This window comes from Catharus ustulatus, chromosome 8, assembly GCF_009819885.2.
Source record: "Catharus ustulatus isolate bCatUst1 chromosome 8, bCatUst1.pri.v2, whole genome shotgun sequence".
Lineage (NCBI taxonomy): Eukaryota > Metazoa > Chordata > Aves > Passeriformes > Turdidae > Catharus > Catharus ustulatus.
Window position 1 is genome coordinate 23,358,029 of NC_046228.1, and position 26,155 is coordinate 23,384,183.

General features: G+C 37.4%; 1 protein-coding gene across 1 annotated transcript in view; it reads right to left on the reverse strand.

Annotated features, from left to right (window-relative positions):
* Positions 1–4,617: 4,617 nt before the first annotated feature.
* The window catches only part of POLR3A (RNA polymerase III subunit A), a 37,250-nt gene continuing 15,712 nt past the window's right edge, over positions 4,618–26,155 (reverse strand). Inside the window, exons 19-32 of the mRNA XM_033066814.2 lie at positions 25,275–25,412; positions 23,643–23,813; positions 22,754–22,867; positions 18,949–19,035; positions 18,792–18,874; positions 17,241–17,411; positions 16,581–16,674; positions 16,379–16,471; positions 15,802–15,966; positions 14,953–15,117; positions 14,482–14,613; positions 13,165–13,297; positions 10,965–11,150; positions 4,618–4,905 (exon numbers count right to left, since the gene is read on the reverse strand). Coding sequence (XP_032922705.1) covers positions 11,002–11,150; positions 13,165–13,297; positions 14,482–14,613; positions 14,953–15,117; positions 15,802–15,966; positions 16,379–16,471; positions 16,581–16,674; positions 17,241–17,411; positions 18,792–18,874; positions 18,949–19,035; positions 22,754–22,867; positions 23,643–23,813; positions 25,275–25,412 — 1,695 coding nt within the window. The 3' untranslated portion in view covers positions 4,618–4,905; positions 10,965–11,001. The remainder of the gene's footprint in view (positions 4,906–10,964; positions 11,151–13,164; positions 13,298–14,481; positions 14,614–14,952; positions 15,118–15,801; positions 15,967–16,378; positions 16,472–16,580; positions 16,675–17,240; positions 17,412–18,791; positions 18,875–18,948; positions 19,036–22,753; positions 22,868–23,642; positions 23,814–25,274; positions 25,413–26,155) is intronic.

Here is a 26,155-nt window from a genome sequence, read left to right on the forward strand (position 1 = left end):
TAAATATACTTTAAAGGCTCAGATGCTGAAATGGATGCAAATTTATTATAGCAAAAGTTTATATAATGACCCAAATTCAGATCACTAGAGTACCCAGAATGTTGGTATTTTCTGATAAAACTAGGCTTTAAAACAGGCTCCTTATACCCATTTTAATGGAACTTTTCATTGGACAATAGTCTTCTGTGCAAAATTAGTTGTCACTCCTCAAATATTTGCTCCTCTACACCTGCCTGCTTACTGCTGCCCATGTCTCAGCAGCAGTTCTGCTGCTGTAGGGCTCCTGGTAAATCCCTCGTCAAAATCCTCAGTTTGTACCAATCACAGATTCTAATGGCCAAAAGTACAGAGTTCTTTTTTAAGATTAGAAGATTTAAAATTAATTTTAAATACATGGGAGACATTTCATTTGCAATTTGGTATTGGAGCCCTTAGTATTCAGGTCTTCAGGCAGTCAAGTATCCTAGAAATGGCTTTGTAACAAAAACTACACTTCTCGTGTAACCATATGATTCAAACAACCATGGTTTAGAGAAAAATATTGAGAGATTTACCATAAATTAATGGAAGGAAGGTTATGCAGTCTCCAAGACAGGCATATGAAAAATACAAGTAATCACCAAGTTAAGATTAGAGCTCTTTAGGTACAACGTAAACACCACAGAGACTTTGTCATGGGTGTAACACAAAACACTAGCAGCTCAGCAGTTCTCAACAGCAGCTTATTTTTTCACATTAATGTAACTGATAGATAATTAATTAGCACTGTGAAGATAGTAAGGTGCTGGTTTAATGTGCCAGCAGATGAAAGGACCTCATTTAGCCATTAAAAAAACCCCAAACCATAATGTGAGCAGTCTGGGCAGTGCCCAGGGAAGATATTTCACTTAGCAATATCATTTCCAGGAATGGGCTATGCCCATAAATTCTGAGATTCTCACAGCTCCTGCTGAAGCTGCAGACTGAGGGAGCTGCTGTTGGACACTCACAGAAGCACAAGGATCATTTATCTTCCTGAAAATGTGCAACTGTGAACTTCAGGAAATGGTTTAGCTCTTTCTTCACTGAAATTCTGTGACATGCCATATGAGGGAAAGCAGACCAGATATTGCCACTTTTTCCCCTTTTTATGGCTACCAGGAAAAAAAAACAAAAACAGCAAACAAACAAAAAAAAAAACCCCAAAAAAACCTGCAGTAGGCAGTTTTCAGATAAAAATTATTGTGGTTGTTTCCCACTCTGGGCAACTTAAAATGAAGAAGATGAGACAGTTACTTCAGTCAGCTTCAACAGAGAGAAAAGACTCTCTGCCCAAGTTTTTAGAATTTTCCCTGGCCTGTTCAAAAAGCAAATAAAAAGCTTGTTTTATTTAATCAACTTGTTAAAAGAGAAAGAAAAGGCATTCCTCAAGTGCAGAATAGCTGGCCAGAAGGGTGTTTGTTTGTTTGGGGTGAGGAGGGGGAGAAGAAATGGCTAGGTAAATCATCTCCTCCTGGAGCTGCAAATATAGAAAATCACTTATGTTTTTCAGTCAACTGCTTCTAAAAACAGGCAGCAAAAGAAAACCAGAAACCCTATGGAGGCACATTGGTGGCTATCCTGCAGGGGTGTAATAATTTCAGCTTTTGTAGGGAAGATACTCTGCCAGCAAATCCCAAGTACCCATCTTGGGTACAGACCCAAGAACAGACCAGGGGCATGATTTAATTTTCTTTGGGAGACTGGGCTGGCTTGTGATGTGGTTAACTTCTATAAGCAAGCAGATGTTAAACAGCCCCTTTCAAAGCTTTTGCCTGCAGTATGTTATTGGTTTAGTTTCTAGATCACTTTTCAAGTCAAGACAAGAGATTATTTATACCAATCATTTGCTTTTACTTCTTTTAGTACTAAAAGGGAGATAAAAGCAAAAGGGTGCCCTAAACATCCACGGGCAACTTCTATAAACAAGCCATGCACAAACTGGGAGCTTGTAAGAAGAAAACCCACATTGCAGTTGAAGGAGATAGTCAAATATAATAGTAAAGAGTCCAGAGAATACCACACCACATTTTCATCATTTTCATTGGTTTTCTTTCAGCAATGAGTATTTTCAACCTGCATTTGAAACTAAAGGCTCTTGAAGAAGCAAAGGTATTTCTTTATGTTCCATCTCTCAGCTCTGCTAAGAATGACATTTGTACTTTTAACAGCAAGCACTGACACGCAAGGGTTTAAGAGTTGAATCCATGCCAATACAAGGTAAGTTTTCCAGGGACTCCAGGGAGTTCTTTGATTGTGGCACAACTGAACTCAAACCAAATGGCTCCAGGAAAGTCAATATTCCTCGAAAATTCCAAGGTAGTCCAATTATCTCTAGTCCAAACCCAAAGAACTCCCTAAGGAAATCTGTGCAACACCTGTCTTTCCACACATGCCTGAAGAGCTCATCCATAGCTCATCTATTTTTCAATGCTTAAGCACTGGGATAAGCAATGGGATAACAGAGGCAGCTCATTTCCTAAAAAAGACCCAGAACCCAGCAGGATCCACATTTGAGAACAGACCAGTACTCAGATGTGGTTGGACTGCAAAAGCTTCTCATGAGTGGAAAAAGATAAAGAGGATTGTAGGGAGCTGGAGGGGATTATTATTTTCATAATAAATGCTCTAGCATTCTGAATTCATCTGGTTTATAATAGCATTTCTAGTGTACTTTCATAAATTTTGCAGTTTTACAAATGCCTGCAAAAATCAGACAAAGATAGATGGTCAAAACATTGAAAAATATGCTGGACTTGCAGCAAATCGTGTGTCACAGTCATAGCTAAGACTTGGACTGCTACTTGACAGTGATACATGGATTTGCGTTTACATAAATACTGCATAAATTCGATATTATTCTGATTTGAGAAGAAATTTTTAATATAGCAGGATATTCCTTGGGCAGGAGGGGAAATTATTTTTGTAGGAGGAAAAGACAACACTAGGATGACAGTAACAATAAAGATGTACAGCTTACTGTAGTCAATTTGCTCAGACAAAGCAGACCATGGACCAAGATGAAACTTATGACTGAAGGGTGTTTAAAATAGAAAAAAAACCTGGACTTAACTAAAATCAGTTCTGAAAACGGGAACGAATGTGAAATGAAGTAACTCCTAAATTACATTCTCATTTGAAAGGCAAAAGTCCTACAGTCTCTGCTTCAGCCTGCATGCCTTGGAGGGATGGGAAAGCCATCAGAGAGTTCCAGAATGAAATAATGTCTCAGCTTGGCACAGTGGCAGCTGCATTACCAGCTTCCACAAGGTTTGGTCACCCAGTTTAAAATGAACTACAGATCCTCATTTTTCTTCTTTATTTTTCCCCACATAACACAAACGTAAAAATTAATCATTCAACAGTTCAAGTTAGTATTTTTAAAAGAAAAATGGCACAAAAATAATTTAGAACTTAAATTATTACCAATACCAAGAATTGTCAGAATTGAACAACAAACCAACAACTCCCAAAACAAACAGAAAATTTCCACCTTGAAACTAAATGGAAAAGAGCATATCCAGCATAGCCCAGAATAAGGAGAAACATCTGAGACAGTCCTGAGTGGCATGGAAGCCTTAAAAAGGTTTTAGGTTAAATTTTTTTTTTTTAATTCTAAGTCTGCAGCAATGATATTTAGAGGAGTGTTGCTTGACTGTTTGAAACTCGTGAAGATGCATTAACTGGTGGGAGTTTGATGGATAGAAATATTAAATATAATGCATATATCAAAGCTCATCCAGTTCTGCTGAGTTCTCTAATTGGTTTCCAGGGGACTTGGATTAAGCCCCAGTTTGGTAATAAAAAGACTGTGCAAAAGAATAACCAAAATAAAAAGTGTCCAAATCTGTTAGGGATATTCCATGAAGGATAAATATACTTCATCAGCAAGGTAAGTCAAATATTATCCTTTTTACCATGAGCTATTTGTACTTTCAGAACTTTTTTCCCTTAACTCACCTTCCGAACTGCCACCCTCCCCTTCCAAGATCATTAATGGCAGCCAAGAGCTTCACTGCTTTGCCCTCTCCTTTTCCATCTAAAGTCAGTGTCTGTCTTGCACCTGGCTTCAAGAGCACCAACTACTAGCCTTTTTGAGTTTCTTTGGAAGATGAAAGAAAGAAAAGAACTATACAGCAGCTGCTAATCACATTCTTTAATCCCCACATCCTGGCAATGTTATGTACTAAGTACTCCTCATAACACGTGTGTTTTCACAAGCATAATCTCTTCACTCACCTTGATGATTCTATGATCTCCTCTCACAACCATATTGCTCAGGAGAGACTATTCAAAATTAATAGTCTTTAACAGACTGAATCTAACGTACAGAGGGTCTAAAGAATTCCCCAAGTCTTGTAAGTCTGTGGCAGCAACAGCTAACTGATTCTACATTTGCCAGCTACTTCCCAAGCTGCTGTGCTGCTCATCCTTCCCCACACTTTCAACAGAATACATAGAAACACAAGCAGGGGAGAATACATTTGTGCCAGCTAAGTAGGACAGCTGAAGAAGAAAGCAGAAATAGGCTGAAGACAAAAGTAAGTGGAGATCTAAATGCAGTTTTTAGTGCTTACAAAGAGCCATATGAAGCAAGGATGCCTTTTGTTTCAGTTTCAATTTATTACCTTATTATATAAGGTCTTTTTTTTTCAAAAGTTATTTGACCATTGCTGTAATTTTGATGGCAGTAGATTTCCACATCCAGATGTGCTGAGGAGACGTTTCTTCCTTGAGTGGTTTAATTATCCTCCAGGCAAGTCTTCACAGTAACCTTGCATGGCTGAGCTGAGCCCAGCCAGTGGCACAGTATGGTTGACATAGCACTGCTGCAGGGAAGCAGTGTCACCAGCAGTGACAGTCACTACAGGTCCAGAAGGGAGGAATCTGTGGGAGAAACAAGGACAAGGAGACTGAAATAAATGCAAAGAGAACTAGAAAATGCACAGCAGTAGCACAAGTCAGAAGAACTATATATCTTCTGAAAAATAAAAGTTTAAAGAAAGTCTCTGATGTAACTGGAAAATATCTGCAGGAGTGGAAAAGCTGGAAGAACAGCATATGGCAAAGAGAGCCAGTTACTGTGTGGGCTTGTCAAGGTACCTACACATACAGCAGACATTTTAGCATCACTGAATTGGAAAAGTGCAGGGATCAGTGCAGAGTAAGGGGTGTGTCCTTCCTTCCCATGAAAGAGATCCCCTACCCACTGTGCCCTACAGAAATGAGTCACACATTGCCCCTGCTTCAAACCTGCACCATGACATGGCCAGAGCCACCCTCACCACTCCAAACACCATCTGCAGTTTACCACGGGGATGCTGTCAATCTACCTGAGCCAAAAAATGCTCTGCCTGTGACACATCAGGATGAATCACACCACACTATTAAATTCCCAGAAACCAACAAACTCTGGAATAATAAATCAAGAAAAGTAATTTCAAAGTCTCACAACCAATTCTGACATTTCCTGGGACTCATAAAGTTTACCAGCAAAATTTCAAGACTGCTTTTGCATTTTCTTGGCAATTAATTTTATTTTGCTTTTAAAAATCTAGACAATTTAACATTTAAAAAGGATGCCCACTGAGAAAATTGTCATATATATCAAAAGATTAAGCAACCAACCTACACTTTCACAAAAATGAAAATAATATACCTGTGGTTAACCCAGGTACCTGCTGCTTTTGCAACAGCTTCATTTCTGGCCAACACTGTCTCCACCTGACAAAACACCTCTATCATGGAAGAGAAAGAACTTGCTATGAAATCTTGAGGGGTACTCTAGCTTTCTGTGGACCCTGAAAGCCACAATGAGGCACCTGCATGTCCTCCTTTATCCATGGACTATCTGCACTATCTGGTTCTGAAAACAACATAAAATGAAGACAGTTTGCAATGAATGTCTGCCACCACAGTGCTATGATCAACAGCAACAAAAAAAACCTATATACAGTAGTTTTCCTTCAGACTTCCTTGAATTACCTGTCTGCTCTTCATAGATGTTGTCACCTCTCTTGTAGGAAGAGACACAACAAAAGGAACATAATGGATAGAATTTCTGTCTCTTGTCCCAGTAGCATGACTTATATTATTAAAAACACCTCAGCTAAGGATTGTCTAGGTGTATTTCTGACCCAACTGCAGGTATCAACACATATTAAAAGATTCCTATTTGCCTGCTAATTATAGCTATGGTCTTCCACATGAGCTGCACCAGAACCCAACAGCAGTTTTTACACTTAACAGTAGCAATCACTGTAGTTCAGCAGCTGTAATTATGCCCAGTTGGTTGAAAAAGCTTTATAACTAAACAGATACGATACCTGAAGGAATTAATTCAGAGTTATTGTTCCTTATTAACAGTCATCTACAAAATGAATGATGTTTTAACTACCATTTGTCACAGCTACTAAGAGCAATCCCCAGGACAAATGACAAAATCTTAGTTCTCAGCAATGAGTGAATATCTGTCCTTTTCCCACCTATTTCCATTACTTCCTAGGACTCCTTAAAGAGATTATGAACATCTGTGTGTCACTTGACCCAGCTGCCATCTCTGTTTCTTCCCCAGGCAGATCTGAATTGCTACTCTGGTTCCATACACATTTGCTTATTTCTGCATTTCCTGTCTTTTCAGCTTTCTTCCCTCTATCCTCAACACCTGCAGAAACCACCATATTCCTGTACAGCACCAGTCCTGACTATTGTCCTTGCTTTCAAAAGGAGCATGCAGTTATTCCTGATCCTGAAGCCTTGGGCTCACAGGGCAGACTCTTGGGATGAAGAAACACCTTTTACCCTCTGATGCACACAGAAGTAGTGGTGGTGGTGAAGGCAGTGCAGTGTTGGAGCAGCTCAAGGCCCACAGAACCCCTAAGCACAGCCAGCCAATGCCAGGTTCTCACCACCGTGAATTGAGTCACAAATCTGACAGCAAGTAACAAACTAAGGCACCCCTGCAGCTTTCAGACATTCAAGGGGAAGTTATCTTTCATAAATCTTGCTGGTTTCAGCCGTCTATACACAGACAAGACCACCTGTTTCATACTATTTCCAGTCCTAGCCATTGGTCTCTTGCATCGATCAGCATCCCCTTCAGTGTTTTTCAGGCAGCCTTGCCTTGGAGTTGTGCAGCAGCTGAATGATGTGAGACACTCCTGAGCCAGCTGCCAGAACTTCACGCTTCAGAGCGGCTCTCAGAGTTGGATTTCAGCACTCGCTGGAGACTGAACGCAGATTGCAACAATCTCGGCTGCCTGGAAAACACTGCCACAAAAGACATGTCCCCACTCACTGCAGATTCACTGTTCTATCTCTTTCCAGGAGCAACTCACAACATGCTTTTAGCAATGACCCCAGAGTCTTCACTTAAGTACTGCTTCTGGTTTGTTTTTTAATCCAGATAGACAAAAGATATGCAAGTGAAAATTTTACTAATTAATAAAAAGCATATATGGACTCTGCTTTCTCCTTAAGAAAATACAGTCCCTTAATCTCCTTCCTCATACACATCATTTTAACAGGTTGGTTTCCCTCTCATGTATCAGTCCCGATATTGGAAAAACCCCATTTTTAATAGAAAAAAAAAATAAAGAAGCTACCCAATAATTCTTTTCTCAAAAGAAAATGCTGCTCTCTAGTGGAAAATGAGAATGTGATCTAATTCCATTAGAAGGAATGTTATAACATTTTTATTTTATCAGTTAGAAGAAACTTTGATTCATTTTCACAAGCACTGAAACACAAAAGTAGCAGGGCTGGTTTGTTTTGTGAGTCTCTCAAACTGGCCTATGAGATTCTGGTATTAATTCTTCAGGATAAACTTGCTATGCATTTGTATCACTAGCACAATCACATCCAAATGAACTGCCAAATTAAAATTAACATAACTTATAATTTGGTCCCTTTTAGTTTTTCTGTTCTTTGACAATACAATAATAGGCCAATTTTTCTTATTTTCCCCAAGGTATTTAATTATCAACAGACTTTCCCAGGACTGAATACAAAGCTTAGCCAACAACTTTGAAGACAGATGAGTTACCTGCACAGAATAATTTAGGCAAATATGCAAATAGAATGAAAATCTGTGTCCTGTTTGCTATGGGTTTCTGAAGACATTCCCATCTACAAGCACAGTGATACAAAATTGAGCAATTCCTGTTACAGTGGTTCCTTTAACTTGTACTGAAACAGTGACAAATGGTCAGATATCAAAGAGTATTTATCCTGAAACAGCCAAATTTTATCCCACTTGCAGTTTATTTGTAAAACAGCATTCATATGCTTTCCTTTTATTTTTTTTTCTTTAAGCATAGATAAGCAAAAAAGGGAATAGCTCTCTATGCTAAATTTCTTCAGGCTATGGACCAAAGCAGCACAATTCCAGGTTTACTTCCAGCCTTCCATAGTCATAACAGGAAACCTATATAGCACATGCAGCCGTTTTCTTATCTCTCTGCAGGTAAGAGACCTGTGTGAAGTAGTTTCCTGATAAGCACACCAAGAAAGTACTTCATTTAATGAGGAGTTTAAATCTGTTTTCAAATATCCATATCCTGCTTTATCATCTTCATTTTTTCCATCTGTTTTAAAACAAATTTCTTTCTTGAAAAATTACACTCCACTAATTTCAATTAGGGCATAAATTACAAAATAGGGGAAAATGTGAAAACTAGTATTTACTTTTAAAAAACAAAACCTAAAATTTTTGAAATATTAGAATTTGCATTTTTATTAAAGTTCCACTTCTTGACTGTTAAAACTGATGCCTAAAAAAAAGCTGCTTACAAGCAAAATCCAACAGCTAATTTGTTTACTGACTGTACAGACAGCTCAAACAATAATTACTAATTCAGAGTGCTCTTGTAAACAATCTATTTTTGGTTGAAACACTCATGAGGCTCAGAGCATGCTCTGAGGACAAGACATAGTGACTTTAAACAGGATAGGTTTTATATTATTTATTCATTTAGGTTGTAATACCTGAGATTTAAGCTTAATTTTCTACTGTCTTGCTAACTAAGCAAATAAAAGCAATAGAGGTTAGCTCATCTATAAATTAATTATGCAGCGATATGAAACAACCATAAATAAACACAAGGTTCACATATAGTTTACCTCTGCCTCTTTTTATTGTTCTATTTGAGACAATGATAAAAGATATTTTATTCCTAATTTTAGAACATACAAGAGAGTGAACCCACCATTCAAATAGCTCATTTTTCTATATTTACAAAAAACCAAAACCAAACAAAAAAGCCTCCCAAACCAACCAAACAATAAAACCTAAAACCAAGCAAATAAAAAACCCAACCAACCAAAAAAAGCTAAAAGGAACGATGTGGTTATTTGTTCCAATATAAACTCCACCCATTTAGATCTTGAGAAGAATCTTTATTCACTAAATTGTCAAACACTATCAGTAGAATTTCCCATGATAAAACAAAGTACTTAACCACAGGAAAGGTTTATGTACCTTCTCTCCATGAAATGCCTACCCATGTTAAATTTATATCTTGTAAAAGAAATAGACAAATGAATAAGTGGCAATCTCACTGAGATCACAAAGAAAACTTTAATTTATTCTGAAATTTCTATTGCTAAAACAGAGATAGCAAAAATGTAGCTACATAGCAAAATGTAGCTTTTAGAGCAGATAATAAATGCACTACATTCTCCATCTTCACCCTGCCAAAATCTAGGGAGATGTAGATCTTAGCATCGCACTGACAATACAAAGTAATTTGAGAATAGCCATGTTGAATTTCATATCAGATCTTGTCTGCATGGAGGATGAATTAAAAAACAGACACAGTGGTACCTCAAGACTTAAACCAATAGATACACAGTCTCTGAATGCAAACTTGTTCATTTTCAAACGCTAAAATACTCAGCAGCCTGGTTATACTTCATGAGGGCATGACTTCAGCTTCTTTCTCTACTTCATTTCTCTCCAACCTTGACGCATGTCATGAGCACACTGAGTATCCAAACACTGGTGACTAAACACTAAGATACTTTCCCTCCATAGCACCATAATAAACTTAAATCTACTACAATGAAACTGAGATCTGTATCCATTCTGGAAACTGCTTTAGTGGACTAAAGATGAAGATGTTTCCAAATTATTTCGTGGAAATGCATAAAACCAGCATCCCCTTCAATTTCTACTTCATATAATAAACTCAAAGTACGTTGCTCAGATGATCCTGCTTAATTAGGAAACCTTCCCAAACCTAAAAGACTGCTGTAAGTTACTGAATCCAGCAGTTAGACAGCTGCTGTCATATGAAAAGCCATCTGTAGTTGGCAATGTCCTAACAACAGTCTTCTCAGAATTTAGCAGCAACCACAATGTACAGCTTCTTGTAGATATGGTCCCAAAACAGAATCCTGGGGAGGAAAATAATTTACAGGATAATAACTTGGGATAAAGAAAAACCAATTAAAACTACCAAATGCAAAGAGGAAATATTTCAAACACTTGAACAGCACTCCTGAACTCATGATGAATTAATCACAGACTCAGTTGCAGTTTTCTGAAGTTCCTGTTATTAACAGCTGTATACTGACCTTTGCAGCTCCTGTTGAAAGGACATTTCCAAAAGCACTCTGGGCAAACTCACAGAATTCTCTTAAGATTTTCTTATTGTTTTTTACAAAATTCTGAATATATGTGTAATAAATACTGAGTTAATAACAGCTTGCACCCATTAACAGTGACAGAAAAAGCTAACACTATCACATGAAAAAATATCAGGTGAAATCCACTTTAAATTTATTTCCACTTTCTGGTGCACTCTCTCCTTTCAAGGGTCTGTACTAACCACAGGTGGTGAACATTTGGGTAATTCTTTTGATATTATTTCACTTACCAATTCACTTCTATTGAGACACATGGAACCAATAATACACTTTGCTTAATTTAAATTATGTTTGCTTACTATTTCTTGGTCTGCTATCTTGTTTTATGTTCAAGTTCTACGTAACAATGGGAATATGAAATTCATTATGATCAAATATCAGAGGCCGCCTGGGAGGGGTTGATTCCTTGTCCGCTTTGTGTAAGAGTTTAAAGAGTCCTGTTCCAATATTCATTGGAATTCCCATGATGATGCACTCAGAAACACCTAGGAAAAAAGCAAACAAGCACAATGAACATTTGAACAGTAAGGATTTACAAAACTATTTTCATCTGCCAAATCTGTTTTGTGTTGCCTACAAAGTGTTGAACTTCGCATGTAAGGACCAAGGCAAAGACGAAGTTAAATAATATACTGGTCTGATGACCATAAATAACATTTTAACAGTGTTAAATGCTACAGGAAAAACTCAACCTAACCTTAGCATCTTCTCCAGTAATGAAAACCCTTCAGAAGATTTGTTTTTAGAGAAGACGCCTTCCATGCAGTGCCCATAGCAGGAGATAGCATGCAAATTTACTTCATGTTCATTCTCTGACTCACTGCTAAGGCTTTAGTCAAACCTGGCAGGGTTCCCTTGAAACCTCCCCAAGTTGCCAGTGAGAAAAGCACAGAACTACTTGAGCTATAATGCTCCTGGCATTTTCACCACCCAAAAAGGGCTTATTTTAAAATGAAAGATTGAGTCTGTCCCAATGATTTTTTGATTGTTATAACATTTTCACTGCAATGTGCTGACACATTTATATTCCAGATCTACCAATGTGTACTTTTCCCAAGAATGTTCCACACTCAAACCAAGCCCCCAGATACCAGTGTCTCTCTCTCAGCATGCTGTTATGATCTAAATGAAATTTTTGCACATTCTCAGGAGTGTAACTAGATTGTCCTTCACATAAATGTTTAAGAAGGTAACAATAGCTGTACCTTTAAATGCACAAAGGATGAAGTAACTTTTCTTAAAATTCTGATTTGATTCACAACTTGTATGTATGTGAATGAAGATTCAGAAAACACTGTGCACAACACACTGTTTGAAACTAGCTACACTAAGACAACCTAGACATACACACAAACTAGTTAACTTTAACATAATACATGCATATTTCTGTATTTCAGTAGCACCCAGAAACTCCCAATGAGAAAAGCCAGCTCCAGGAGGATGGGCATTGCATAAACGATCTTGATAGGCATTGCATAGATCTTGAAAAGGGTGAAACTTGCCTTACTTCTTTTCTCCATTTAACCTATTAGGCAGACTTTTAAACAATTCAGTCCTAACATATATGTAGCTCAAAGAGAAAAAATCTGAAATGAATGGGGGCAAAAGCATTAAAAAAACCCAAAATTATTTCAATTCCAAATATTACAGCACACAGCAAAAATACAAAATAAAGAGACAAACAGAATGCCAGAACACACTTACTGGGTTTTCTGGTTGCCGTATGCATGTGGACATGCATACACTCGTGTATATGTAGCCATGTACTTTCAAAATTCACCAGATTCTTTAATGAACTCACTAAGATGATTCAGTGGCTGCTGCTAATGTACTTGAAACTCAGCAATAGATACATTTAAAAAGAAATTTCTGACAACAGGTATCTTGTCTGGTGTTAATGAACTGAATACTGATAAACAACACTTCTAATTAAAAAACAAAGGCCCACATTTTCATCTATTTAGATTAGATCTAACTGAAGAAGTGAGTAATTTGGACTGTTTATTTCTAGGTACAAGTGCCAAATGACCTAAGCAGTCAGGTAAAAGTATAATCTTCAGCCAGGCTGATGCACCTGTCTCACTACTTCTTAGCTGGAAGGAAAAATGAAACCTGAGGGAGGTACTAGACTTGTTCAACAGCTCTAGGTGTTGAAGATACACAAACTTTCACAAATGAAAAAACAGAATCATTGATAGTGGGACAAATCTCCTAGAATTTCACTGAGATGTAGGGTGAGAAGTAAAACCAAGTTACTCAAAGTCTACTTTAAGAAACATCCAACAAATATGCAACTGACTTCAACATTTCAGTCAGATTATAAGGAGAGAAACATCCAACAAACTTCTAGGACTTCCGGGATGAATTAGCCTCAGACCCGAAGTTTTTGACACACCAGCTGAACAGGAAGCTTAACAAAGAAAAAACTCCAGTGGTTTGAAGAGGTTTTACAGATTCTGGCTAAGGACCACAAACTGGAACACACTTTGCAATACCTACCACAAACAGAATCCTTCTGTCCAAAGTAGGCAGCGTCAAAGAGATGGTCTGCAGTCTTCTCAAAAGAAGCCAACATCAACACACTTTCCTTCATTTTTGCCAGTCCAAACCTGGTAATGCCCAGCACTTCACCCTTGATTAATGGAAAAACCCAGAGTAAGCCTGAGTAAATAAATATACTATCTGCAATGCATTATTGTCATAATACACTGATTCACAGTTGAACATCCTGAAGTTTAATAGCTGGTGAAGTCATTCCTCATATACAACATAAGCTGCTATAAATGGTTAATAAATCTTGACTATTGAACAGATCTTAAGTATTGAAAAAATTGAAAGAAACATGGCAATGACAAAAAGCCCCACAATTATAAACTAGCTGCTGAGCTACAAACTTCAGTGGGGTCTGAGAGCCCTACACAGAATCTACTGCCTATTATCTACAGATAAATCTAACCTCAGCTGCCAGGAGATTACAGAAGATGCTAAATCTTCTTTGTCACTCTCCAGAAAAAAAGGTATTTAGCTTTTTAAACTGACTTGACTTGTTTGTGCCTATGTTTGTTAGAAACATCCTGATTAAATCAGATTGCACACAGAAGCATAAGTCAAAAGTACAGGCAAAAGAATGCATGGTAGAAGCCCAACAAGTTGGAAACACAGCACTCTGATGCCCTTCTCTACTGCTTCACAAGGTCAGCCCTGGGGACTGCTGCAGCTCAGTACAAAGTCCTGCAGTTTTGGAACAAATTAGAACTTCATCCATTTCACCCAAATCAAACCTTTGCACTCTGGCAGGCTAATTGCAAAGTCTTACTTCACTAAGCATACTCAACTCTAAAAATCAGTAAAGAGTAGACATCATTCTGTACTAGCACATTGTGTAAGACAGTTCATGTCAGCTGATTCTGTGTGTCATGTCTGTAGCCTTTGCCTCTCACATATGGTGCAGCTGTTACAAACCACTCCCCATGGGGTTTTCTGCACAGCAAGCCTTAAACAGCATGCATGGCTACCCAAACAGTTGTTTTTCACACTATCATTTTTAGGATTCCTATTTTCAATATGACATTATTGTTCCCTACTCATTATATCAATTTGTTTTCAGTCAAAAGAGACCCCCCTCTCCCCCAAAGAACTAGAGTAATTAAGCATTTTGTGTAAAACACTAATAACAGTATCAGGTCAGTACAACTTAGAATTCTTTAAGCCCAGAATGAACTTGTATCTCCCAGGCTCACCCATCCCTCTCAAACACGACAAAATTAGTTTGTATTAACAAGCCTATATATAATTTAGAAAAAAAATAGTACAAACCTTGTAAGTCATTAGATCAGACAGTAACATAACATGTCTCCTGTCAATGCTCATGCCATGGTTCACCATCGTGTATTGAATCTCATTGATAATGGTTGTCCGAGCAGCTTCAATGCCCAGGGTTTTCTCTACCTACACAAGAGAATGTTACGTGATGGTTGCATGTTACATGAATGAAGAACCAAGTGCCTGGAGCAAGTACATTCCTGGAATAAATACCATCTGATAGCACACTGATATTCCATCTCTACAACTAGCCTTTTAAACTTCTCCACTTGAAAAATATTTATAGAAACAGCTTCTTTGAAGTGAACAGTGCTGCCAGTGAATTATTCTCTTGTGTTAATGCATTCTGACATGTATTAGTGAAATCAGGCTTCATTCTGTACCAACTGCTGCATCTGAGCACAAACAAGCACTTGTAATAGAAATGCTATGGGGAAAACTCCACAGCAGCAATGTAGACATTACCTCATAAGTGTTGTTAGAGGATGTTTTTGTTCCTTTCACTCCATGAGTAGCCATAACAGCTCGTAGATTATCACCTTCAACCAGAAGTTTGTATTTTTCCTTTCCACTTTGTTCATCAACGTGAATGACAGCTCGGGAAACCTCTGGTATGCCTTGCACTACAACCTTCACAAAACAAAAATCTCTTAGTAACTTTACCATATACAGTACCACAGTATTAAAGGGCAACACTTATCAGCATTCAAACCTCTTGAGAAGGTCTAGTATGTTGAGTAAAGGCCCACTCAAAACACATATGAGTAAGATTTTTTGCTCTTAAATACACTAGTGCGAAACTGACATTGACACTGTACTATAAACCTTACTCACTATCTACGTTTTATATTTTATGTCAATATTCCCACACTTGGGTTCGGGTGTCTGAACGGTGGCAGACTCATACAAATAAAAGGGCAAGCTGCTAACAATAAAGGTCCACTTAGCTCTGCTTTTAAAATCTAGAGTAGACAGTCTCCTCCTTCCAGAAAACTGGAAAAAATGCCAGATACTGTCATGTGGTTCAGTTACATCTGCTTCCAGCTGCATCTGGAATTATTTCATACAACTGCTGCACTCGGAATGCTTTCAGTTCTACGGGAAATATCAAACCTTCACTTTATTTACAAATATAAGTAAAGGATGGCTTAGTTTCAACAGCAAGGCAGTACCACCACAATCTAAGAGTTACTGACCCAGCCTATCTTCACTGTCAATACCAAAAAGAATTATTTCATCTTGCCACCATGGAACAAATTATTACAACTGATTACCTCCCACAAAAGCATGAGACAGCCTTTGCTTTTTTTTTACCTTTGGTAGTTCTTCCTTAAGGGACTGCAATACATAATACATGGAACTCTTGCTATTTTCACGAGGGGTCACACATACAACTGCTTCTCCATGGACAGCAACATCCCCAGGCTTCACTCTGAGTTTAGAGATGCAAATCGAGTAGCGCACAGTCTCCGCATTCACCTGTGGCAAAAGGCAACCAGCAAACATCAGGGCTATTGCAGCAGGTATCAACGTGCTCAAATAAATGGAGCATGGAAGGAACAACGTAGGGAAAAAAACCCCAAATATTCTCTTCTAAATTAGTCTTATAAATTGCATGAAATAGTATCCTATGCTGAGATTACCAGCCTGTACATTAACCAACGGACAGAAACAGTGTTTAGCAAGACAAATGTATGTTCTCATTTTCAAATAAAGGGGAAATGATCCACTTTGCAAGCAAAAGGGACCCTTCCAGATGTAAAGTAGCCACACAACAGATGTCATCCACTTCCTTTTTTCTAGTTTCCCCTAATGTGATTACTGACACAGTATTAAGAGACCCTTTGTAACGTACCGAAGGTATGAAGTGCGTAAGAACTGAAGAACTCACCTCTAATCTCAGAAGCCTAATGCGTTCTAAAGACAGCTTCACTAGGATGAAACAGTCATCTGGAAGAAACACTTCCTCAATATATTCAGAAATCTTTAAGAAACAAGGACAAAACAGTTAGCATGCAAAAATGGCCCAAATACCCCATGGCAATTGGCTAAGGCTTACATTTAAAGCATTAGCAATAATACAATTTTCTTACCTCTCCTAACAAAGTTTTCTCAATTCTTCCTTTAACCAGACGGGCAAAATCAGGATCATCATCTTTGTCCAACTGTGCTGTTATAATAGGGGTACTACAAGAATAAACACACACAGAAAAACCCAGCTAGGAAATTGCTCAGCAAGAGTACAGATGGTAACTTGAATTACAGCCTGTCTTACGGAATTCATCTCTTATCTAGAGTAGTATTTAGTAAGATAAAGAGAACTTCAGCTTCCTCAGGTGTATTTAAGAAAAATGACTGTTCAGGTACTTCAGGCTGGTTAAAAAAAGCAAACACAGAAGTACTAGTGACTGTTTTCATGGCATATGTTATTCTAGTATTACTTAAGCATGGCTTCATGCATACCTAGAAATAGGTATGCTTCAAGTACTGCTAAGCACCGGAGCACTTCACAGTAGATGAGACACCTAAGGAAATATTACACTCAACAAATAATCACTTGACTTGATTTTCTCTTTGGGTTTAAGTATCACAGTTGGCCAGACGTAAGATTTTTCTTGTTTGAGTATTTGCATTGAACCATGTCTAGTATATTGCTGAGGACAGGGAAATGCTATCATGTATTGCAGATGTATCCATCAGCTTTCACTTGGGCAAAGGAAAAAAACCCAAACAAATCAAAACAAGGTTAGTACCTAATAGCCTTTGATGCATTAATGATTTCTTTGATTCTTGGCACACCCAAAGTAATGTTCATTGAAGCAACACCAGCAAAATGAAAAGTCTTCAGAGTCATCTGTGTACCAGGCTCACCAATACTTTGGGCACAAAGAGCTCCTACTGCAGAACCAGGCTCCATCTGTGCCCTGATAAAAAAATACAGGAAGAGATATGGAACTGGATAAGGTATAAGATCCTAAGCAAACAATGACAGAAACTATTCTGATATATATATGAGAAGTTTTTTAACATAGTATTTTAGTGAACAAGTAAGAGAGAAGTTGAAAGGTCACCAATACTTTAAGACTGATCTCATGCAAAGCAAGAAGATGCCCTGTGATAAGTATTCGACAGATACAGTATAACTTCCGTAACAGATTACAAAATGTTTGTCCTATCCCTCCTAAGCATAAAGCACTAGATCCAGGATTCTCCCTTCAGGGAAATCCCACATGCTAACATTTACTTTTTACAGTAAAAATGGTAATTTATGTCTAAAAACACTTCAGATAAATGTAAACAAGTACTACTAATATGGGAAAGCAAAAAACTGGTAATTGCTTTAAAATAGTCAGGAACTTAACATGTACATGAATTTTTCTAGAAGAATAAACCTTTAGGAAACAATTGATGCAGGTAGGCCACAAAGGAGCGATCACCCATGGCTGCATGTCAATGTCCAAACCCAAGAAATTGAAATAAATCTCAATGGATAAAGAGATCAGAACAGCCATACTAGCATTATCTTGGTAGAAACCAAGAACAACAAACAAAAGGATGTGCATAACAGATCAAAGAACATTTTAGAACAAAGTGTGATATAACTCCTCAGACTGTGTAGATCAATAAGAGCTATCAAGATTCATATAAATTTGAAACTCAGCTATTTAGACTTTGTTCTGCATGGACTCATAGAAGATTTTTCAAAAATCTCCTGCAAGAGGGGGAGGAAGGAAACATGTCTGGCAGTGGGTGTAAGAATGTGAAGTGTTTAAACAATATACTCCCTTACTCTGACTCCTACCACTTTTGGCTTCTACCAGAATCTGCTGTCAAAACACAGTCTGAGGATATAAGTAATGAGTTTCTACAGGCTAAATCTGTGCTTGTTGGTATGATTACTACTACTTCAGAAGGAAGGTGCTTAAACACAAGCAGATAGTTTTGCATGCTCAAGAAATATAAAATGAAACAAAGCATTTTTCTACAATGAACAGGATACCAAAGTCTATTAATGAAAGCAACTGATTTTTACTCAAGACAAATGTGAAAAACCCACCTGTCAGACCTCTAGAAATTTTGTACAGACTCAACTCCACCTTAACAAGCCCATCTGTAGACAGTGATGCTTTTTTTTTTGCATCCTACCTTTGTCTTGCAATGTTTATGTCATCGGAGCCAATTGTTTCTAATTCTTTGTACTGCATTCACAAGAGAACCAATACTCATACAGTAAAAATAGCAAAATACACCCCTATGTTAGAACAAAACAGCAGCACTGAGAACACAGCAGGGTAAACACTCACCTCATGTATTTGTCTCTACAAGTCTCTAGAAACTTCTCTAGTTGTGTTGGAGTAATCCTATCCAACTGATATAAAACTCTTGGCTGAAAAGAGAATGGAATAGTTGGAAAAGCAACTACTTATGAAGATTGAAAAGAACACCACTGAAACTATTTACCTCTGTTGTGCCATTGTCATTAATTCCATACTTGTCTCTAGTTTTTTTAATCTTCTCAGAAACACCTTTGATGAATTTTTTAATCTCCTGAAATCACATTAAAACCACAGTAAGAAAAGACATGGTCTCCATACTGAAGCCTCCAACAGTAAGTTGAAAAAAAGCTTAAAGCTTAAAAACTTCAAGCTCCAAATATTTATAATAAATAATGCACAATATGAAGAGAGGAACATCAAAATTTAGACAAACACATAGATTAGAATTTAGCAAACCAGATCCACTTTGATGTAGCTACAAATCAGTAGCACATGAGGACTATGGTTCACGCTGAATAAAAGCATCCTTCCTGAGCACATGCTGAGAGGTGAAGATACCTGACTTGGGTTGATCCTCCCTTCCTACTCACCACTTACTTAAAGTCATTTAGAAACTTTAACAACTCCCAACTCAAAGTTATTATTTTTTGATGATACTGACACAAATACATTCTCACTCATTTCTCAATATTCAAAACAGACAAAATGGAAAGACTGGGGCAAGAGAGGAAACATATGAAGTATATCTCTGGATAGATTCCAGAGATTTGAGATGCACTTTATTTGTGAGAAAGTCTCAAAACTATTATATACACATCAGTCTTTACCTAATATAATTCAAATAACTTCTCTATGCTGTGGGAAGGTCTTGTAGATAATTGCATTTAACACATCATTGTACACAGACCTTTCACTCTGTTACCAGACTTACCCAAAAGAAGTTCTAATAGACTTTACTGGAACATAAACTGAAACAATACTGTTAGAAAAACAGCCAACATTTATTCTATAAAAGCTTATTTGTTCACTAAGCTTTGGATATAGACATGTACACTGGAAGTACTGAAATATGAAACCTGTGATTTAACTCTTCCACAAGTGCAAGTCATAACCATAACACAAGGTTATCAAAATAAAAATATAAACAAAAGGTGAGAGGAAATCCTTCCCATCTATTTCAACCATGATTTAGGAAAGCCTCCACATAGAAACAAATACTTGAATTTTTTAGAGTCCTTTTAAACCCTTTCTAGCCCATTATTCCTACCTAACAAACAGTGATTGTTACACTTCTCCACTGGGCCCTGGACTCGTTGCAAGCACCACAGTCAGCTGAGCACTGACAATAACTTGCAAAATTGAGTAAGCATCTGAGGGCCTGCCTTTTTTTTTTTCTTTCCACAGCCGAGTTCATAGAATCATTATGAAAACACTTGTATTACATTCTAACAGAATTCTCACTCTCAAAGTAGCATCACTCTTATTGGCATTCAAGGTACTTCCAGAGAATGTTATTTTCTGTGAATACCAGAACAGAGCTGAAAAGGAAGAACAGACAACAGAAGTGCTGCTGGAATGGATGCTTCAAAGTTGCTTCCCCACTTGGATGACAGGATGCATTCTTATGTTTCTGCCCCTTTTTTTGCCCTGCAGTAAGTAGCATTATTGACAAATAAAATATTTGGACATTTTAAAGGCTTTTGACCCCAAAATATTTGCAAATAATTGATAATATGTTTACTTTCTAAAATAATATTTAGGCAATAATATGGTACTAGAGAAGTTAATCTTTTCACTACAGGTACATGAAAAAAGGAATGTGGCAGGACCTGCAAAAGACTTTTCCTCTTTGACAGTGCCAGAGTTCCAAAGTGCTTAAAAAAAATCCAAACAACTCCAACATAATAAATCAATTATTATATATAATTCTGAATAAGGTACTCAAATTATATGTTATTTCCATACACCAGAGTCAGAAAAGATGCAAGATAAATCTGTGAAGAGTTACTTTTCATTGCCAATTTTTTATTCATGCAAAACAACCAAAAGAGGAAATTACTTATTTTGCTCAGCTTTCAGGTATCTCTTCGGCAGTTTATCCAAACCATGCATTAATTTTTGCTACAAATGGAATGAAAATGTAGCTCACTCTTTGTTGAGCCTATCTCTCCTCCTCTCTCAGGATTCATAATATTTAGCACAACACTGTACTCTATGAGCACAGCTATGTAACTACCAGAGAGGACTCAAAAAGCCATTGATTTTTTTCACAACTTCTAAATCCATGAAATCTTAGTCTGGAGCAGATGAACAAAAAGGCACCAAACAGTTCAGTAAGATGTGGCTCTTGTCAGCTCCTACAGAGCTGCTGCTCAGCCAAAAGGCCAGCCCAGGGTGCAAACCATGCTGTCCCGGAAGTCAGGGATAACATACACACCAGCAGCACTGCTTGCACTGCAATCCTTGCAGTGAAGAAGCCACTGGAATGCACAGCAGCACAGACAATACCACAGGATTCAGTCACAATCTGCTCCAGTTCAGGCAGACCCTGTAGGCCAGCTCTGCATGTGGCAGCACTGACTGGCTGCGTGCTGAGCTTTTTCTGTGTTTGCACCACATTCCCAACACACCTATACTATCATCTCAAAAAAAGCACAGAAAAATTGCTGTTTTACATTGTAAAGGTTTTCCCAATTCCAATCAGAAGAAAAAAAAATCCCCTTCACCTGTACCTTTGTATACTCAATTATATTAAAACATTAATATAATGAACTGTGCCAGCCAGCAATCTGCTTTCCCATCAGCTGAATTCCCTCCAGCAAGAGCAGAGTGCAGGAAGAAAGAATGCTGCCTACTCAGACGAGGCTATTTGGACATACTGCATTCTGGACTTGAGCCTCCTGCTAAAATAACAGCACTAAGAAGCACCTTTGTTCTGGAATGGAATAGTGGAGGAAGGGAAAGCAAAACACCAGAAAAAGATGCTCATATCCCTAGAGACTGAAAGAATGACTTTTAGAAAGAAGTGTCAAGTACTGAAAGAAAGCTTCCTCAAAATCCCCCAGTTTAGCAATGGGTATTAATTAACATGTTGCAGTTTTCACATTAAGAAAGTTAAATAATTGTGATGAACACCTATGTCATAACTGAACAAGCAGTAATGTATATATGCTAATCAATTACATTAGCACTATACACACATCTGTAGCTAAAAAGCACTAACATTAATGCTCACACAGTGCACACACATGCTAAGATTACCTCATTATATTTTTCATAACCTGTCTCAGTTAATGTCTTCAAGGATGAAGAGAAAAAAAAGGAAAGAAGAAAAAGTGACTATCTAAAACTTAAAAATCTTAAGCTAATTATCACTAAGGTTATGTAGCCATATCTGTGCTTCTGAAATTACAAATCAAACTTTCAGTATATGATTTAAAAGATGTAGATGTCAAATAACAGCTTTATCCCCAAAATCTGATAATTATAGTTGATTTCTTTTTCTTCAGACTTGCAGTTAAGGTTTACAGCATATTTCAAATATAGATATAATTATTTTTTCAACTCAACTCTATCAATGGAAGTGAAATTCAGGTTTACCTTGTGCCCTGAAACACTCTGATCCATTAAAAAGGTAGCCTTCAAACACAGGTCATTAAATTCATCTTGTTCTCATCACTGCCAGTATTTCAGAAAGTTCATTAAGGTAACAGCTTTATATGGATGTAAGGTTAACTCTACATGCAGGTTAATTCTACAGTTTTGATCAATGATTGTCAAGGAAGTGTTGAGAGTAGCTGCTCTCAAATATTGAAATTGCACAGTGGTCTTTCTAACAAATTGAATTTTACAATTCAATATGGAAGCAGTCATGTGAACCTTCACTCATCCTTAAAAGCCATGTAAGTAGTCACCACACAGGCTAAAGTCCTGTCCTCAATTCATAAGGAAAAGTTAATCACAGTGTGATAAGGAAGCGAGATAATTACCTGCAGAAAACTGTCTTGGCAGCAAAGAAATTCATTCTTCTTCATGATGGACTCGGATGTTAACACCAATTCATTTTTGCTAAGGGCTGGTTCACTTCGGCACGGATAGACAGCCTTCACAGGAAAAAATACAACTTCTTCACACACAGCACGCGCACAAAAACTCCATTGCAAAGACACAGAACACAGTTATGTAAAGCTGAGTAACAGCATTACTTGTGATTGTGTCTTTTTGTAGTTTGTTGGTTGGTTTTGGTTTACTATACTGTATTAGACTACCATGAAAAGAAGAGCCACATCCACTCCTACTTATTTCTGCAAATCTGAAGATATACACCCAGACACTTCTAGTTTTACCCATTCATTACACTCATTACAGAAAACTAAACAGTTATTTCAGCAAAAGGCTTTTCTTCAGCAGGAGTCACGACACAGCAACCAACCAACCACAAAACCAAAACTGAACAATACAGGCCTCAAACATCACAATATTATTGAACAACCACCAGCCAGTTCAACTCAAGGAACATCCACATCTTGATTTAACAGAGAATTAAACTGTGCAATGTACAGAACTAGTACTCAAATAAACCAGTAAAAATTTATCTAGTGAGTTGGATATAAGGCCCTAAAATTTTGGTCAAGCACAGGAAGAAATTTTACATTTCACAGCTTATACAGAGTTTGATCTCTGTACACAAACTGCTCCGTTCCACAGAAAAAAATACCTATTACTCTTAGAATACACATGCTGAAAGACTGACCAGCACCATTTAAAAAAAGCAATTTGAAAATAAATGCTTCCAGTGAAACAATTTTCCCCATCATCTTTCTTATCCATGCTTAGCAGCATTCTCACACTTTCAAAAAGGATTTCAGCAATGTTTACCCTGATATTGTCTAGAACTCGCTTGAATTCCAGTGGTTCATCCTTCCCTTCCATAGCTGCAGGATCCAAGCCATCTCCTCCATAAATAAACTGTATAATGTCACCAGTAGAACTTCTGACTGTTAAATCATACTGTGAGCAAAGATCTTCAAGGGATTTTACCAGACGTCTCTGAAAGGGGAAAAAAGTACAAGGAAATTAAAATGGATCTTTTAAAAAATAGCTGTTGATTTGCAATACACAAAGTACAGAAACTGCACTCAGGAAATAAATCTGACACAGTGATGAGCAGGCATGAAAACTCATTTAAAATCATATACTACCCCTCAGGCTTTACTGTACACTTCACAGAACATGTAAGTCAACAAAATTTCATGCAACAACACAATACTCCACCATCTAGAACTCCATTGAATAGAAAACCTAATGACCTAATGCTAAGCTGCAAAAACCTTTTGTAGTTTGAAGGATTTATTTATTTGGGTTTCTTTCTTTTTTTGACATAACACTCATATTCTTCCAAGTAGACTTATTTCTCAAGGGATATGACACTTTTTGTACATGAAAGCAGAACCTCTCAATGATTGCTTTCACTGAGAAAAAACAAAGAGGCCACCTGCCAAAGTAATTTCTCTGGGTTATCTGTTTCTCCTACATTAACTCCTTATATTGGGAAATCCCTTAACTACCATATTCCTACCAACAAAGAAAGCATGTTACAAAACATTTCTTTTTTTTAGGTTAAAAACGTTTTTACTTGAAAGATGGACTTCATTGCTCCATGAAATCAAATGACATCACCTAAACGAGACAATAAACTGTTACCTTTTTCTCACTAGTGAGAAAAAAGATAAGATAAATGTTAAGATTTTTTAAAAAAGAATTTCTAAGTCCAAGTGCTACAATTCAACAATATAGGAAGAAAGTTGAAGAGGAAAAATATTTTAGAGGTGGCTTATTTTATTTATATATATCTGTAAATACTTGCACACATTCCAAGACTATTCCATTACTTTTGGAGACAAATAGTCTAATTAGTCACCCACCTCAAAAAGTGAGTTTTTCTGTCTTTGTACAGTTACTTGTGTATTTTGGAATGTGTCCCCAGCCCCAAATTATCTTGGCTTTTCTACTGTCTGTTACAGTGGGAAGAGGGCTATAACTTAAATACTACTTAAGTGCTGGAACAGAACTCTTAAGACTGCACATAACAGCAAGAAGCTTTGTTGGAGGGACATTTATTTACAGCCAAAGACACCAAAATCTTACAGAACTAGTCTAAGTCTATACGGCCAAGGTGCCTGTTACCTGGAGAGAACACACACTGAAAGGGAGCTTTAGCTGCATTTCTGTCATCACTCACATCAGGTTTAGGAACACACTACACAGAAAGGAGTCCTCAACAATTGCACAGAACAAGGACTTTTACAACTTGTATCCAAGAGAAAACAGCTTAATACAAGCATGTTATTGTACCATTGGCTGAGGTCTCATTTACAAACTCCATCCACACCTCCTGGGGAACAGATCAAGCCATGTATTTCACAGTATAAATCACTCCGTTACATTAAAAACAAACAACGTTTGCTCTTCTTTCAAGACCAATAAAACCCTCACTCTGCTGACAGTTACCTGCATATATCCAGTTTCAGCTGTTTTCACAGCTGTATCAACCAGACCTTCTCGACCAGCCATTGTGTGGAAAAAAAATTCAGTGGGAGTCAACCCAGAATAGAAGCTGTTTGCAACAAAGCCTTTTGCTGCAGGGAGCTGCAGGGGAGAGTGGGAAAAACACAGTTAGAAGGCAATGTTCTGTATATTACAGAAAGACATGGTGCATACTATCAAAATTCCTTCTGAAAGTTAGCCAATACCCCCAGCAACACAGGACAAGGATCTCAGCCACGCTTAGCTCTCAAGTTCTGTATTTGCATTTTAGATCTGAATAAAGGTTCCAGAAACCCTTGCCAAGCTCTTCCAAACTAATTTTAACAGAGTTTCCACTTCCTCCTACAAACCCAGTCACACTTCCAGCTATTTCTTCCCAACACTAAACCAACACTTCCATTAAACAGGCAAAAATTGAATACACAATTAAGAATGTTCATTTTGCTATAGTAGTGCAAAGATATTTGCTGAAGACTAAGAATTCTAAGAAAAAATGACTAGAGATATACATAAAATTAGTTTTTTGGAATGGTTTGCCCTCACCCCTGAACAAAGTTCATGCCAATGAAATTTACACAGGCATCCCTTCAAGTCAAAAATCAACTTTTGTTGTTATTTAACAGGTAATGTTTCTAAATCAGACAAAAAGCTAGAGCTAAATTTTATCTTCTCATCCAAACCATTAAGTATTGTTGCTTTTTCTACTTATTCAGTACATTACAGAACTCAGAAGTTGAAATTTGGAATTCAGTCACATATGCAAGTGTCATAGCTACCATCTGACACAGCTAACACACTAACTAGACTATGGGCTTAGACCTAGAACCTTCATTAGTGCTCATTAC